The 19,295-nt window shown below is 37.5% G+C and overlaps 1 protein-coding gene across 1 annotated transcript in view; it reads right to left on the bottom strand.

The window, feature by feature from the left end:
- The window catches only part of LOC106875891 (uncharacterized), a 43,997-nt gene extending 34,822 nt beyond the window's left edge, over positions 1-9,175 (bottom strand). The window contains exon 1 of the mRNA XM_052975344.2: positions 8,448-9,175. Coding sequence (XP_052831304.1) covers positions 8,448-9,048 — 601 coding nt within the window. The 5' untranslated portion in view covers positions 9,049-9,175. The remainder of the gene's footprint in view (positions 1-8,447) is intronic.
- Between the last annotated feature and the right edge of the window lie 10,120 nt (positions 9,176-19,295).

Raw genomic sequence — 19,295 nt, 5'->3', positions numbered from 1 at the left:
CTGCTGAGTTACAGGATGTAAACACACCAACACTGGTTGTCAAACAGTGGTGGAGGACAAACGCAAAGACACACACATAGATAGATATAATTATATGTACAACAAGCTTCTTTCAGTTTCTGTCTACCAAATCCACTCACAAAGCTATAGTAGAAGACACTTGCCCAAGATGTCACGCAGTGGGACTGAACCCAGAACCATGTGGTTGTGAAACAAGTTTCTAACCACATGGCCACACCCACACCTTTATTGAAGTTCCCTTGTTTTGTTGTTTATCTTTTTAGGGTCAGTGAGTACTAGTTATATATTGAGTTTAGTTTAACCCTTTAACATTTAAACCATCCATATCTGGCCAGCCAAAATATTTCACCTGTTTATGTTCAAACTGGCCAGAACCAGCCTCTCATACTAACCCTACAATGACATTCTAAAAGTATCCCATTATTGAAATCTGTCCTCACTGCCTGCCACCATCAGACATGACTACAGTGGGCTACACAGCACTGACATTGGCGACATCAACAATAGAGGTTGATAGTCTTCTCTGACAAGAGCCGGTATTGTGTTTCCACCTTGGAACAGCCAGAGCAGTGTGCCCTGCTTGCAATTGGCCGATAGTTTATTCTCTCTGCGCTGCTTACAATTGGATCATACCTGATGCATCCAAATTACAAATGCTAGGAACGCAGTTCAAGTTATTTTTATACCCATAACCTCCACAAGATGCATGTGCATTTTCATGACAACTGTTTGCGACTGCCCCCCACGGTATTCAACGCAGCTGCGTTTAGGCATCTTGTTTCAGGGAAAGTTGAAAGGTTAACTGCAATTTGGGTCTCAGTCATAAACCAGCATGTCTTGGAATATTTACACTTACATCCCCTGAAATAAATTTTCAGAATTTACCATATAAAAATGACATTTGAAAAAATAGTGTATCTTTTGCAGTTCAATGTGCAGTTTTTTTTATCTTTTAAAATAAAATAACCCGTGTGTGTATGTGTGTGTGTGTGTGTTCCCTCTTTTTACTGATTGAACTCCTTCTTAACCACACAGCTATGTCCTTAAGGAACTTTGAGGGATCCATCAACTCTAACCCCTTTTATAATCACAATTATTTTAAAATGTCAGATGTCTCCCTGTTTCTGTTTTATTCAACTCACTCGATTTTTGTTTTTTGTTCTTCTTTAGCCCTATTCGTTTTCAGTTTTATGTTTTGGCCTACTTCTGTATTGTCTACAGCTAATTCTCATATTACATTGTTTGTCTACCACTCCTTCACACACAGAGAACCATACCAAAACGATTCCACCTTTGGCAGAGAACTTTTTATTTTCTGCTTAAATCCCAAATGTCTTGTTAACTCATCTTCACAGAGTCTATCATATTACCCATCCACACAATCATGCCATACTTTACAGACATTCTACCCTCTTCTTTCTCTTCCAACACACATTCTCTCTCACTGTTACCCTCCCTCCTAACTCTACGTCAACAGTGACAACCTCTGTATTATTATATAACTTCATCACAACCATGTCATTCATTGTCACATTGCAGCTTCATCATTATATTACAGGCACTGCATCAATACAGCACAGCCATAAATGAAAGAAAATTACAGCCATGTCACAACATCATAGTTACATAAATAAGAAAACTAATTTACTGTCGCATCACATTCATGTTAGAGCCACATGAAAACCATATTAGAACTACATTGCAGTACGTCATAGTCACATAAAAACCATATAACAGTCATAATGCAACATATCATAACCATTAAAAAAAAACATATTACAGTCATATTGTAACACATTACAGCCGTATTGCAACTTCACAATCACATAAAAAAACCATAGTATAGCCATATTGTAAATTCACACCCACATAAAATAAAAAAAACATATTATAGCATGTCACAGCCACATAAAACCATATTACAACACATAACAGCCACATAAAGAACGAAGACATGTCATAGTTACATAAAGAAAAGATCCATATCACATTCATATGACAAGTACATTAATGCCACCTAAACATCATATTACAGTCATATTGCCTTACATAACAGCCATAAAAAATAAGACCCACATCCCAACCAGGGGTAAGTAAGAATTTTACAGTGTACCCAGTGTAAACTATGATTGCACAAAGCAAGGGGTTTAGTGGGATCACAGGAAGGTTTACAAAGGAACTAGACATTGCATGTGGCAGGTGCACAGGGGCAATAAGTACTAAGAACACGTGTGAGGTAGACTCTCTCCAGTTCCCAGGAGGTTCTCTAGAAGTAGTTGATAGATTCTGTTAACCTAATGAACCTAATTAGCTGTGGAGGTGGGGGTGTTTAGAAAGCATAGTTGACAGAATTGAGAACTAACTAGAAAAAGTTCAGAAAGTTATATTATCTCTCCTGGCAAAATGCTTTTCCCTCAGAGTGAAGAACAGATTATATGTATGGTGTTAGTCTTTGAAGTGTGATACTATACTTTCTGAACATGCTGACCTCCACTTCTAATTAGGTCCATTAGGTTAACAGAAGCTCTCAACTTCTAGAGAGCCTCGAGGGAACTGGAGAGAGTCTCCCTCACACGTGCTCTTAGTACTTATTGCCCCTGTGCACCTGCCACATACAAAGTCTAGTTTTTCTGTAAGCCTTCCTGTGATCCCACTAAGCCTTTTGCCTTGTGCGCCCTTAGTTTACACTGGGTACACTGTATAGGGTTCTTACTCAGTAATGAGATGTGGACCTTGATTGCCAAGGATTTTTAAAGACCAGAAATGAAGCAAAAATACTTCCTTGGATGTTTAATTGTAATGTGTGTGAACAACAGAGCACAAGTGAGCTGAGAGATAACTGAATGGAAAAAGAATCAGATGTAGTGTGTAAGAATGAAGATTGCGTTGGTATACACAAGTGATGTGTATGGAGGAGGGCAGATGTATAAGGAAGTGTCATATGTTCAAAGTGAATAGAATTAGGGGAAAAGAGACACCAAGGAAGACTTGGGCTGAAACAGTCAACATAGATCTGAAGTTGTGGCACCTTTCTATGGAGATGACTAAGGACTATACTGATTAGCAACATACTGTAGTGGTGGTGGTGGGGCCTGTCTACTTATCCAGGCATGGCAAAATAGATGTTAAAGTTTGTCTATATGCATGTGTATATATATATATATGCATAGCTTGATATCTTTATGGATCTTTTATCTTGTTTCAGTCATTTGACTGTGGCCATACTGGGGACAAATTGACCCCAGTACATACTTTTTTTTAAAATCTGGTATTATTCTGTTGGTTTCTTCTACTGAACCACTAAGTTACAGGGGACATTAACAAACCACACTGTTTGTCAAGCAGTTGTGATGTAAGGACAAGCACAAAGACACACACAGATGCATATATATATATATATACTCTTTTACTTGTTTCAATCATTTGACTGCGGCCATGCTGGATCACCACCTTTAGTCGAGCAAATCGACCCCAGGACTTATTCTTTGGATGCCTAGTACTTATTCTATCGGTCTCTTTTGCCGAACCGCTAAGTTACGGGGACGTAAACACACCAGCATCGGTTGTCAAGCGATGTTGGGGGGACAAACACAGACACACAGACACACAAATACACACACACACACATATATATATATGACGGGCTTCTTTCAGTTTCTGTCTACCAAATCCACTCACAAGGCTTTGGTCGGCCTGAGGCTATAGTAGAAGACACTTGCCCAAGGTGGGACTGAACCCGGAACCATGTGGTTGGTAAGCAAGCTACTTCCCACACAGCCACTCCTACACATATATATACATACACACATATACATACATACATACACATGCGGGGTGTTCATTAAAGATTTTCCCTGACCAACTTCTTGTTATTGCAGGAAAAAGAACTTTTATTGGTATAATCATGTCTCTTACAATCATAAATTGTAAATTGCAGTATTCGTTTGTGGCAGTTGAATGCAGATCAGTGATCAGGTTCTTATACTTGAAAGGTCATACATCAAAAGAGACTTTCGATGAGATGAAAGAAGTTTATGATGACGATGCATCATCATACAACATAGTTAAGCACTGGCATCACCAGTTCAAATGTGGTCAGACATCAGTGGAAACTGCTCCTATTCCTGGAGGACCACATTCTGCCATTGATGAAAACACCATCCATAAAGTGAAAGCTGCCATTTTGGAGCATCACTGCATAATTATTTGGCAACTAACCCAAGAAGTGAAGGTACGTGTAGGGTCTGTGGAAAAAAAATCATTCACAACCATTTGCACATGCGGAAGTTATCTGCACGATGGATTCCGTGGATGCTCGCACCTTTTCAGAAGCAGGAATGAGTCAATTGCTCCCAGGCTCTTTTGGCAATGTGCCAAGAAAATGAGGACTTTTTTGGCAGACTTATCACACAGGTCCATCACTATGATCCTGAGACTAAAGTTCAGTTGAAGCAATGGAAGCATGATAATCCATCACCTCCAAAGAAGGCTCGTGTCCAACCCTCAGCAGGCAAGGTGATGCTCAGTCTTTTGGGACCAACACAGAGTAGGGATGGTGGATTTTCTGACAAAGGGCACCACAATTAACAAGGCATATTATGCTTCCTTCTCTTCTGCAGAAATTGCAGGACACCATCAAAGCAGAGAGGCATGGAATGTTGACCAAAGGTGTCCACCTCCTCCAAGGTAACACCCCAGTTCACAATGCACGTGTTGGCCAGATGAAAGCACGCTCTTGCAGCTATGAAATCCTTCCTCATCTCCCGACCTCGCACCATATGACATCCACCTCTTTCCAACCATGAAGTCTTTTTTGAAGGGGAAGCACTTTTTGGATGATGATGAACTTATTTCTGAGGTAAAGTCTTGCCTCCAGACGTAGCCTACCGACTTCTGCAGACAAGGTCTTCACAGCTGCAATAAGCGATGGGAGAAGTGTCACAATTCGTAGGGGCTATGTAGAGAAGGACTAATAATTATGCCAAGTTTTGTTTATCCCAGTCCTTGGGAAGTGGGTCAGGGGAAATCTTTAATGAAAACCCCTGCTGGTGACAAAGGGCCTCTCGTTCAGAGTAAAAGGTAGACTGTATGACGCATGTGTATGAACAGCCATGCTACATGGCAGTGAAACATGGACTATGACAGCTGAGGACGTGCATGAGCTTGCAAGGAATGAAGCCAGTATGCTTTGTATATGTATAAGTATAAATATATAATATAATAATAATAAATATGTTAGTTTAAAAATTTTGAATTAAGTTTTTAAAGCATCTTACGATCGTTTCACAAAAGCGCTGTCCTAATAATGGAATCCTATATTGATAAGCATTTATAGACAACTCTTCTGCTCTTCAGAGATATAAAATTTTGAAGTTGTATAATTTATCGAATGGTATTTAAAAAAAAAATATGACGTAATATTATAAAAAGGTGTTTGTTTGAAATATAAATCAAATATTAAAAATTGAAAATTACTGCTTTGCATTTTGGTAAGTACACCTTAGTATGAGACTTTAATCCATATTTTCTTCCTTGGTTGGTCTTCTGTAATAATCCATAATAGCTATGTGTAAAATCCATTATATTATCTGCTTTTGATTTATGGTAAATAGACTTTAGTATGAGAATCTTGAAATTCATATATGCTTCTTTGGTCATTTTTCTGTAGTAATCCATTAATAATTGTATATAAAATCCATTACATTGTCTTGTATTCCGAATATAGTTCATAGACTTAAATAATATAATGTGAAATTATGTTTGAGATTTCTTTATTGCCCACAAGGGGCCAACACAGAGGGGACAATACAACCTGATTTTGGGGTCAGATACACGAATGGGAATACACAAAAGATGACTTTTAAAAAGTTAACACAATATAAATGAACGAATGATGGGACTGACCGGAAGACATTACGGATGGAGTGGGAGGACGGGTTTAGCTCGGACCCCATGAGCCCCGCTTTGCCACTGATAACTGAGATAAGCCCTGTACCACGTTCAAGAGGTTACATCCACTCACAACTTCCATGCTACATTCTTCCATCGATTCTTAAACATTTCTGCAGTCATGCATTTCCTCTATAGCTCTATTTTCCATTTAAGGTGGAAGGTGAAATAATCCACCAGTGCAGAGCCAGAGATGAAAATGCCCGACTTTAAACCTTTCATTCTTGTTCTCCAAATTACCTCTCTCACAATTGCTACCACAGTGAGAAAACAAATCTTACCTTCTTTCGAGAGGAAATCAGGTGGGTCAATTTTTAGTATAGACTCAGTCGGTAGCTGTACTCTTCCTGTACCTGACAACAGTTGTTTAGCACATACCCACACATCCGACACCTCCGGACATTGTACAATAGCATGCGGAACGGTTTCCCTGTCCCGCTCGCATCTTGGACAAGACGAAGGGTTGGGGCCACCATGCCTTGCGAGTTCATCCCGAACAGGCAAGGCTCCCCAGTAACACTGCCATACCAGAGACTTCTGAAAGTTATCCAGGGTTTTCGGCTCGAATGTACGTCGGAACAGACTGGCCAGCCGATTATCGTCACACCCGTTCATCATCCAGGTAGAGCCAAAGATGCCTCAACTTCAGCGCATGTCTGCGCATCAACAGCGAAGGCATCTCAAGTCCACCCTTTAACGGTTGTTGACAGTAAACAGAGCGTCTGACAAGCGGTTTCGAGCACTTCCACAAAAAGCGGAAGAGCCGTCTCTCCAGCCCGATCAACCACGAATCAGGGCAAGGAACGACGGCCAGGCGGTAGGTGATGACCAATGCGACGGACACATTGGTCACCTCCACCCCCCACCCCCGGGACAGCCACCGCCAAGACCAGGTCCTGACTACGTGGGTCACCCTGCTCGATACCTCGGCCCAGCTCCTCTCCAGTTGGAGGTCCGGTCCAAACCAAACTCCTTGCAACTCAATCGGACCCTCCGTCCAACGTCCCACGACACTGTCAGGAGGCATAAATTCAATAATAATACCAGACACCACAAATAATCATATCAATAGTAGACAATATTCATCTGAACAGAATATTGTCTACAATAGTAGACAGTATTCATCTGTAAAAATAAAAAATTATGCCCTTTAAAAGGCAACTGTAGAAGATTTAACATAATATATGAATGTATAGTTACAATAATTAATAATGCACATAGTATGGTATATATAGGTAGTTCTGTAAATTTCAAACAAAGATTTGTAGCACACATACACTCCTTTAAACCGAATATAGCTACCAATACGACGTCATTAGCTACATATATACATAAACTTAAGAAAAACAAAGTTAACTATAAATTAGACTGGTCAATAATGGATTCAGCCACACCATACACGCATAAGTCTAATAGTTGCCGTCTCTGTATGAAGGAATGACTATATATATTATTATATAAACATAAGAACCTAATAAATTGTCAATCAGAAGCACTTTCAACATGTAGACATAGGTTTTATAAAACCTTTAAATATTGTAGGAGATCTAATAAAGATTTAGATTAATGACTACATATGTTTTTTTTATATATCAAAATATAAGGTGATACTTACAAATAGATTGATAGATGAATTAATTAGGCTTATTTGACTATACTCACATTTACAAGACATAAATTATACATTAAATAAAGATTGAACTAATACTCTTGGAATTCGAACCCTTGCATATCTAATCTATAACAAATGGACAGTTATAGTTGCATTAAATTTTAAAAGAAAAGAAAAAAAATGTTAATTGGTATCTTCCAATTATAAAACAAAAAACATAAAAGAAATATTGTGACCAATTTATAATTTTATAACCTCAAACATAATTTTACATATGATTTCTTAGCGCCATGTTGTGTTATTTGGATATTTAACGAACGTTTTTTTATGGTGCTTTGGATTATTACATTCTTTGTGGAAAGTAAGTAACTATTATTGTATTGATATCTTCAAGAACTGTGTTATTGCTTTGTCTTAAAGCAAATTGTTATTAATTCCCCCGTGCGGGGGAATTATTGTTGAACTGTATTTGTGGGGTGTAAACTAGGGCTCGCAAAAAAACCGATAATTCCCAAAACTGAGTTTAAGTACAAGTAATTCTCAAAACCGGGTTTTCGCGGATTTAGGGCGGTCTCCCTGTAACGAAGAAGTTTGTCATATATTGTATTTTGTTTATATACATACACAGAGAAATAGAGAAAGTAACAGTTTGACTGATATCCACAAATATGTTGGTGGAGCCTGTATCTGTATCTATGTACAAACAATAACAAAAAATAATGGTATTATATTTATTTGATCAGGAATGCAACGTTTTTTCAAGTCGTTGTATTTCTGAGAATCAATCAAGTTTCTTGACTTGCTTGATGATTCATTTTCCTTCGAAAATAATCTTTTAAAAAACACAATGCATTCAGTGTCTTACCTGAGAAACTTGTCCCAATTTTTGTGTTGAAAAGTCCAGTAATTGAAAAAGCTCTTTCCGACTGGACACTAGTTGCTTTAGTTGTAAGCAATGCTCTATAAAGTTTCTCGAGCTTTTCACTTCTGTTCGAGGTTGCTTCAAAATATTCGAATTCTTTAGAGATTTCAAATCCATCTGTTACATTCTTGGGCTCTTCCTTCATTTTCTTCATTGCGCTTGCGTATTCACGCATGAGTTCGTTACCTTCGTAAGTAGATGGGACAACAGTAACATTTGTTTTTAGGTCTCCTCCTATTTCATTTTCTTTGTATAATTCTGTTGTGTTCTCAGCGTCATGTTCAGGAAACAATCTCCTATATGTTTGTTCAGCATACTTCCTTAAATGTTCTTTCGTTAAAAAAAGAAAAGGTCCAGAAATTGATTCACCTTTAAACTTCCTTGGGTTATGTAAATACCTCAAGAGAGTCAAGATTTCAACATTTCTTCTCTTATTATATCTATGCATAAGTCTTTCGCGAAGATTTAGAGCCAAAGGGTTGCCGACGATATTAAGTTTATTCAATAAAAATTCTATAGAATGTTCCGCTTTCAGTAAATCCATATCATCAGCGCAAATAGCTTTCAAAATAATTTCGACTGACTGCAGAATTTAATATAGTAAATCTAGAGATTTCCATTCTTCGTCAGCCACGGCATCTGTGGAAAGTACTGCTCGTAGAGCATTTGGAATGCAGCTGTTCAATTTCAAAAATCTCTCAATCATATGGAATGTGCTATTCCACCTAGTTCTGCAATAAGTTTATATTCTCTGTTATCGAAGTTCGCTCGTACAAAATATTGCAAAATTTCATTTTTTGTAGGAGATTTACGGAAAAGTTTTGAAATTTTTCTTACCTTATTTAAAACTTTGTTAAATTCAAGTTTTAGCTGGGGAAAACAAACATTTTCGTGAGCCAAATCTGTTTGAAAAAGCATGTCCTGTTGGCTTATGTCAGCGTCATCATCACTATCGTCTGTTATAGCGATCTCTTCACTTTTGTTTTATCAGTCTCATCGGTTGAGGCAATATTTTCAATATTTTTTTGATAGAGAATGTCGATCACAGACAGATGTATGCAATGTGTGAGACATTGTTGGTGATCAGGTCTTATTTCTTTTCCGAATTTCATCATCATAGAAGCACCATCCGTCGTACAGCCAACAATCTAAATTCACGAAGATGTCCTCTCACAAATTGCTCTGTTCTCCTGCTATTAAGGGAGCCGTGGATCTCAATAAGACCCAACGACCAATGATTGTCTTTCCCATGAACATTTATGTTCATATATCGTTTATTTTGAATTGATGTGTATTCATCCAATGTCAATGAGTAGCGAATCCCCAGCACTACTTCTTTTTCAAAATAATGAATAAGTTCTTCTTTCTTAGTTATGTAATAATTCATTACCATATTCCTGACTCCGTTTGCAGATGTTGGTTGTAATTTATCACATTTGCCTCTCTGACTTTGAAGATTTCTCTGTATAAAATCGCTTTTGGCGATTGAATTGAAAGAGAATCTATCCATAGCAGCTAACTTTGAAACTTCTTCTTCCATTGATTTCTTTGTTAAAAAGTGTTCCATTGTTCTTGTCATTTTGAGAGGAGGCTGGTTTGCATCTTGATTTATGTTGATTTGATGAATTTTCTTCAAGTGCAAGACCAGAGGCGTAGTAGATCCTCCAGAAGACTTGATGATCTTATCACACTTATTGCATTGAGCTTCATCTTTGTTTTTCCTATCAGAAACAAAATAGACCAGAGAATTGTATCACTGGCGCAGACTATACAGATGATTTATGCTAACTATCTGACTCCCATGTCTGATGCCCAGGCATTCCTAGCATGGCTTGAAAAAGCAGCCCAGGAGGCTGGGCTACACATGAATGCCAACAAGACTAAGGTGATGATTTTCAATGTCCCTGGAACTCTCAGATCATTCACTGGAGACGTGATAAAACTAGTCAAATATTTCATATATCTCAGTGCATGGTTATCCTCATCAGACAGAACATGAGACAAGGAAGAACCACGCTTGGAATGCCATCAGCAAACTAGGCAGGATTTGACAGTTATCACTCCTGAGAAGTCAAAAAGTCATGTTCTTCAAAGCAATGGTTGAAAGTATGCTACTTTACAGGTTCAGAAGTGGGGCCCTAACAAAAACACTGCAGGAATGACTAGATGGATACTACACCTGCTTAACTTGACATGTACTGAATATCAAATAGCAACAGAGGGTGACCAATAAAGACCTCTACAGGGATCTTCCCCCGATATCAGAGGTGGTCAGATCCAGGAGACTCTATTTTGCTGGGCACTGGTACTAGGCCAAGAATGAATGGATTAGGAATGTGTTACTCTGGGAAACAATGCATGGCAAAGGTCGACCAGCTACAACATATTTTGACAGACTGGTGATCCAGTGCGTCCTATCAGTCCTCAGGTTGAAGTCAGCAATAGAGGACAAGGACTATTGGAGGAACGTCTGTACAGATCAAGGGAACTCGATCTAGGAAGAAGAGATTTTGATAGCTAACTGTTAATTTTTACAATGATATTATAGGGTTGGTATAAGAGGCCAGATCTGTCCAGTTTCAGCATAAAACTGGTTGAGTATTTTGGCCAGATATGGCCAATTTCAATGCTAAAATGTTAGTCATATTACAGCCACAACATAATCACTAAATATTTAAACCATTTCACAACTACGTCACAACCCCTACACAACCTCATTAGAACCAACTTCACTACACATATTTAGTATACCAAGGTGGAAAAATTGACTTAAAGGTGCAGACGTGGCTGTGTGGTCAGAAGCTTGCTTCCCAGCACATGAGTTCTGGGTTCAGTCCCACTGCATGGCACCTTGGGTAAGTGTCTGCTATAGCCTGAGGTCAACCAAAACTTTGTGAGTGGATTTGGTAGACGGAAACTGAATGAAGCTTGTCATATATATGTGTGTTTGTCCCCACACTGTGTGTGTGGGTTTTTGCATTTTCATTTGTCCTCCAATACTGCTTGACAACCAGTGTTAGTGTGCTTAAGTCACTATGACTTAGCAATTCAGCAAAAAACATTGAAAGAGTAAGTACTAGGCTTCAAATATATGTCCTGGGGTTGATTTGTTTGACTAAAATCCTTCAAGGCACTGCCCCAGCATGGTCGCAGTTAAATGACTGAAACAAGTGAAAGATAAAAGGTAAAATAAAACAAAACGACCCCAACAAAATATAAAAAGGAACTGTTTCTATCTGCTCCAGTAAAGAGATATATTTATGGGAAGGAAAGGTATTTCATTATTTATGGTATCCTGTTTGAGCCATAAATTCAATTTAGTTAACGAGAGAATTATTTCTAATGAACGTAAACATTCTTGATTTTCCAGAATGTTCTTTTATTTCATGTGTGTTTTATTATTATTAATGAGGTGGCAGAATTGTTAGTGTGTCAGACAAAATCCTTTGTGGCATTTCTTCAGATATTTTACATTCTGAGTTCATATCCTGCCAAATCTTTTACCCTTTATATTCAGTTATTATCCTTTATATTCAGTTATTAGACTGTAGCCATGCTGGAGCATTGCCTTCGAAATTTAGTCAAATGAATGTATCAACACCAGGACTTATTATTTTAAGCCTGGTTCTTATTTTGTTGGTCTCTTTTACCAAACTGCTAAGTTAACACCAGTACAGGGTGTCAAGTGGTGGTGGGATACAAACACACCTGCACATATATACATACATGCATATATATATATATATATATACGACAGGCTTCTTTCAGTTTCCATCTACCAAATCCACCCACAAGGCTTTAATCAGCCCAAGGCTATTTTAGAAGACACTTGCCCAGGGTGTCACACAATGGTACTCAACCCTGAACCATGTGATTGGAAAGCAAGCTTCTTACCACACAGCCACACCTGTGCCTATAGGTTGTTATTTTTTGTTTCGTGTATCTTTGGGTGAAGTGTGGTGATGTCTGTTAAATTGAATATAGTATATTACTGATACATTATTGAACCCCACTTCCCCAGAGGGGATGAATGGTAAAATAGCTTGAGTTCAGAATTTATAGGGTGGTAGTGATGATGATGATGGTGGTGGTTGTTGTACTGGTGGTGTTGATGGTGGTTATGATATTGTTGCTTAGTCCAAGGTTAGCTCTGATTGAGTGGGCCCATGAACAAAGGCACTCCAGCCTTGACTGTACTAACTTTTATCACAACCATATTACAACAACATTTAGAATACACAGTGTATCTATGTCTACATTTTGCAATGTGCTCTTTTTGAAACAACAGACTCCCAGCTGTGATTTAAGGATGATTTGGCTGTTGTTTCTAGCATGGATAGACATCAAAGTGAAGCTTCCTCGTGGTTTTGTGCAAATAGATGTAACTAACTATAGTGAAAATATTTTGTCTGGCACTCAACTGATTCTGCCTTTAGTGTGTATGTATTGACAGCAATAGTTAAAATTGGAATTACTCTCTTGATTTCAGTAGTCTAGAGACTCCAGGAATGTGGGCAGCCATCATAACCAAGCAAAGAGGAAATGGTATGGAATCAGATATCAAAACGAAAGGAGGAAGAAAAAGAAGTATAAGATACAATATAGAGAGATATCTAGAATATTCTCTGGAGGAAGTTAGAATGTAGGCAAGTAGAGCAGAAAAAGGGAAGCTGAAGTTCTTGAATCTTTTTCAATAATTTATCTGATGATGAGAGAGAATTCCTTGGTATCATGGTTACTTATTCTTTTACAGTTTTCTTTCATTGGTCTGTGGCCATACTGGGGCACCACTTTCAAGAGTTTTAGTCAGTCATATTAACCTCAGGACTTATCTTTTACTGGTTTCAGTTATTGGGCTGTGACCATGCTAGGGCACACTGCCTTGAAGGGTTTAGTTGAACAAATCTACCCCAGTGCTTATTTTTAAGCCTGCTACTTATTCTATCAGACACTTTTGTTATGGAGATATAAACAAACTAATACTGGTTGTCAAAAGGTGGTTGGGGACATCATACACATACATACATACATACATACATACATATATGTATATGTTTGTGATGTCCCCGATCACATGCCAGCATGGAAGGTGGATGTTAAATAATGATGATATATATATATGTAGTGAAACTACCTCCCGCCATTAGATACAAACTACTATCGCCATTACATACATCTTCTCATTTAAATATAAATAAATGCGAGCGTAGTAGAGAACCCATTCCTTGTCCATCACGTGACTGATCATTATTCGAATCGGCAACTTCTTCGAACCGTTCCCGCCAGAACGCGAACTGACCAATCACGGCCCCTTATAAGGTCACGTGATGGAGTAAAATTCTAAAGGCATTTGGAGCCCTCTTAACGCTATATATAGATCAACTCATACCCAATAATTTGTCTCGGTCCAGTTTCTCTTTGAGAACTGTTCCGTGTACCACACGACAGCAGCAGCAGCCAGCGACCACTTCAGCAGCTTCGTCCAGCCACGATGACCTCTGCCGTCGCCACATCAGCAACAAGAGTCTACTACTACTATCCAGCATCATCGTCATGACCAATACGATTCTACGATTACTACCAAGCAGCCTCAATCGCCACCAGCGTCTACACGACATTATATGTACACCAAACTACCGCGACCCATCTCTCTCTTCGATTCTGTTAGGTGACTTAGCTTCACCACAGTAAACAAACAGACAAGAGAACCACAGCCATCGACGAACATCTGTATAACAAGAATCACGGCTAGGCATCGATGCCTCGACATCACAACTAGTGATCAGCTCTGCCAAACTCAGCCTCCCTCACTTTCACATACAGAACTTTTCTTATTGTGTACCCAAGATCTGGTATAATTGCTCACGTGTCATTGACTCTTTCTCTGCTGTAATATTTTACATACACACATGTATCACTCACATACACACTTTTCTTTGTATGACGGCCTGTCTTTGATTATGTTCTTATATGTCGCATTCACACTCTCACACAGACATACATCTTTAACGCTACAATAAATATATCTGTTATTCATCTAATACGGTTGTGGTCTTTCATTACTGGTCATCTATGTTATCGTCGTATAACATATCATGTATATCATCCATTGATATATATATTTGTGAGTTCGACCGTGTGACGCGTTTAAATAAAAGGAGTCCTGTTTTTCCATTCGTCACCATATCTCCTTTTTTGAGTTCACACGGTCGTCCCTAACATATATATATATATATATATGTATATATATATACAGGGTATGATGGATAAATTGTCACTATTTTATATTTTTAATTTCATGTATGCACATTGTTTGTTTTTGATTTTGTCAACTACACAGTATAGTAGGGTTACAGTTACCATCTGTAAGAAACCCAACATCATGATGCAATTAATTCTGCCAGAAATTTGGAAACGTGCTGTACTGCTTGGCATTCACACTGGAAGCTCCAATACCAACATTTCAGTGTTTGGGTGTCAATCTGAGGACAGTGCATGTACCAACAGTGATAAATATCCAACTTCCAGTCAACATCATGGTGTTTGGAGTGATCACTAGTGAATGCAACGTTGTGCCTCCATTCATCTTCCCACATGTCCTCAGACTCAAGAAGGAGGCTGCTGGAAGGCCCTATGTCTGGCAGCAGGACTCTGCACCATGCCACACAAGCAGGAGAACCCAGTCATGGCTGTCAGACCATATCACCCCTAACATCTGGCCACCTAACTCCCCGGACTGCAACCCCACCTTGATCATTATGTGTAGAGCACAGCTGAGTGAGAGACCAGCAAAACTCCTTGTAACACCAAAGATGAACTGAAGGTTAGGATTATGGCAGCATTCATGAACTTAAACAAAGAGGCTAACTAATGCCTTGTAAGTGGAGTTGGTAGACAAGAATTAAGAAGCCCATTGTATAAGAGTGGACTGAAAAGTTCATTGATCAACTATGAAGGAGTGATGCTAGAACTGTGAGATCTTGCATGCATTAATTTCAACTTTTCTTATTGATGACTGCATTATTTCTTTCCAGGTAAACTCACATTTGACTGTTCAGAGAAGACATCAAAAGTAACTAGAAGTGACTTCTCTTGAATATGGACAAAATTTGGCATTGTGGTGTTAAGTACCTGGCCAGACATATTCTTGCAGAATATTGGAAATTAATGACCTTGTTTGTTTGACAGTTGCATTAATTTACAACTATCATGTGATGTCAAAACAATGAGATAATCACACACGCATACATGTACATAACCATTCCTCTTCATTTAAGTTTAGAAGAAAATGTAATTTTATGGATCTTAGTAAATTCATTTGGGAACTGCAATATAAAGTGGTTCATTATCAGTTACACTTTATCATACAATACTGGTAATTCTGAATGTTATCTTTGCTTAGAGGAAATGTTTTATATAATTAGTTCAAAATTAGAATTATTGAATTGTAGAAACAATCTTGCATTAAAATATTCTCATAAAAATAGAAAAACATTTAAATATTTCAACAGTAAATAACACCTTAATTATAATTGCATTTCCTATAATCTAATAAGCATAATTCTTCTAAGTTTTTTTAACATATAGGTAGATAATTAAGTATTGTCGAATTTCTACGTTTATTCTTTTGTTTTCTACTGACGTCATCATAAATTTAAATATTAAACTAGCTTTTTTAAGAATATATTTCTTCTTAACATTCTTTTTGTATGTGTTCACATATTAAAAATATTATTTCACTTTGAATTTAGCCCGTCTGAGTTACCTTGAAACATAAATTTTCAGATATATTGATTTGGCTGGTATTTTGTACCTTTATCCTATATCAAAATATGCTGGCATAGTAGAAACGATCATCAGCAATGCATGATGTAATCATCAATTAAAGATGTGATTTTCTTCTTTCTCGTTCATGTTGTCAATTACTCCAGGTTTCTTAAAATTCTTCTAAGTGATATTTGGATCTACTTGTCATACATGAGGAATTATCATGGACATTAATTCTATTTAAATTTATTGGTATCTGATTGTTTGATATAGTTAAACACTAGTGCTTTCTAGATATCTGTCTGGATTTATCCATCTCTTTTACCTCTTATTACATGTGTATATATGTATACACAAACACACATGCACACACATGATTAGCTTCTTTCAGTTTCCGTCAACCAAATCCATTCACAAGGCTTTGGTCATCCTAGGGCTATAACAGAAGACACTTGCCCAAGGTGATATTACAGTTGAACTGAACCCAGAACCATACAGTTACGGAGTAGACAGCTTACCACACAGCCATACCTGCACCAAAGCCACAACTGACTTCCAAACACTTCTTGTTTCTATTCAGAGTTATTGGATAAACTGGGATTACAGAAGATGACACCACTTGTCTAAGGATTGATCCTAAAGTCTCAGAGTTGCAAAGCTAACTTCTTATCCAGGGGGTCTGTGTAAAAAAAAGTAAGATTTAAGAAAACAAAATTATTTGATAAGTGAGAGATAGGTCTAAATTTTTCCCTAATTTCATGTAAGTGAGTGTGTATAGCAAGTAATTTCCAACAATTCTATAGAATGTTTGGAAGAATTCCAGTTCAAAAAAGGCCAGAATAAGAGTCGATTTTATGACTCAGTGATTTGTTAATTTCATTAGATATGAGTTTCAGGATTTTGGGATGGAATGCATTTTGATTTTTTTTTATGTACGGGTATTTTAAGAACGTTTTTTTTGGGTAATTGCAGCACAGTAGGGTATGTTGGATATATCTTTAAAACTTCCACTGCAGATAAGAGTACAAGGTTTATGTTGTTGCTCAGTCTTTAAACGGTTTATCTATTTTTGGTGCATTTAGCAAAGGAAGCTGTTAAAAACATCGGCTAGTTGATCTTAAAGAAAAAATAAACAAATAAAGTGTATGTATGTGTGTGTGTGTGCATGCATATGTATCTATATCTTTGTATGTGTATAAATATGTATATGTGTTTCTATACCAGCATATATATATGTGTGTGTGTGTGTGTATAGACACACAGACACACATATATGTATGTATTTCTTTATATTTTTAATGTCGGTTTATGTTGGCAATGTAATTTATTAGTTTCCTCTGCCTAACAGGTGCAGGGTTAGAATGGCATGGAAGTCTTCAGTGCTACAAGTAACTAACTAATACATTGAATCATTCCTATCCCTGTTGGAATAATTTCACTTCTTTTCTGAACTCAGTGACATAGCTTTTATATGTGTTTGTTTGACCAGTTAGAAATAAGTCAAATTCATCTCAAATCTTATGTTACTGTCTTGGAATGTATTCATGAACCAATGTGGGAGCCCTCTATATGGTCACTTGATTTGCTAGAAATAGCTGCCAAATTCTTTTCAAATTAACATCTTACTGTCTTGAAAAGGATGGGGTACATTGGATAATGTAGCCTCCTAGATTCACTATGTTGAAAAGGTCATGGATGGATGACCTTTTCACCATGTTGAAAAGGTCATAGGTCTGTTCACTCTTAAGTAGTGTATTGAGTTATTAATATTTCATCTTCTTAGAGCAATGAACTGGCAGAATCATTGGTATGCCAGGCAAAATGCTTAATGGCATTTTATACATCTTTACACTCTCAATTCAAATTCTGCTGAGGTCAACTTATTACTATTATTATTATTCAGTAGTTTTATTTTTATACCGTGCTTTCACTTCACTACCGAGCACAGCTCTGTGTGCCTTGGGTGTGTGCTGTGGTTTGCTGTGATGCTCTTATGGTTACTGTATTGAAAATGTTTTGCATAGGATGTGTGCAATGCCCAGTAGTGCAATTTTCTGTATGTTATATATATTTGTAAGTCCTGGTGTTTTTGTTATGTATTTGTCTGAATATTTTTTTATTATACCTAAGGCACCTACTATGATAGGAATTGTTTCTATTATTATTATTATTATTATTATTGGTATTCTGCTGAGGTCGACTTTGCCTTTCATCTTTTTGGGGTCAATAAATTAAGTACCAGTGAAACACTGGGGTCGATGTAATTGACTAGTCCCCTTCCCCCATATTACAGGCCTTGTGCCCTCAGTAGACAGGATTATTATTATTGTTGTTGCTATTTAAGGCAGTAAGCTAGCAGAACTGTTTGCATGCCAGGCAAAATGCTTAGTGTCAGTTCATCTGTCTTTACATTCTGAGTTCAAATTCTGCCAAGGTAATCTTTGCCTTTCATCCTTTGTGGGGTCGATAAATTATCTACCTATTAATTACTGGGTTTGATGTAACTGACTTACCCCACCCCCAGAATTGCAGGCCCTGTGCTAAAATTTGAAACTAATTCATCTTCTTGATGACTGGTGGCATAAGATGATAGTCACCCTGCCCAAGAAAGACTCCTTAAGTGATTGCAACAACTGGTGTGGAATAATCTTATTAACGGTTCCAGACAAGATGTTGTGCAAGATCATCTTGAACCGTTTGAATAACATGGTAGACAAACACCCAGGAGATCATCAAGTGCAGTGGACTGATATATCTTGATATTGTAGACAATTTTATTTTGCTCAGTGATGCACTTGTGTGTGTGTGTGTGTGTGTATGCATACACACACACAGTTGGTTTATATATATATATATATATATATATATATATATATATATATATATATTTATCTTGGCAGTAATATTGTCTGAAATGGAAAAGCAGAAATTGGTGTCAAGATTAAACTTGGTAAAGAGATGGCAATTTTCCAATGATTGAGACCAACATGGCCATGCTCTTCTATTCACCAAAGGATTGAACTT

The sequence above is a fragment of the Octopus bimaculoides genome, chromosome 21 (assembly GCF_046866305.1).
Source record: "Octopus bimaculoides isolate indiv1 chromosome 21, ASM4686630v1, whole genome shotgun sequence".
NCBI classification, from domain to species: Eukaryota; Metazoa; Mollusca; class Cephalopoda; order Octopoda; family Octopodidae; genus Octopus; species Octopus bimaculoides.
Note: the sequence above shows the minus strand (reverse complement) of the source record. Positions and strands in the feature narration are given on the sequence as shown.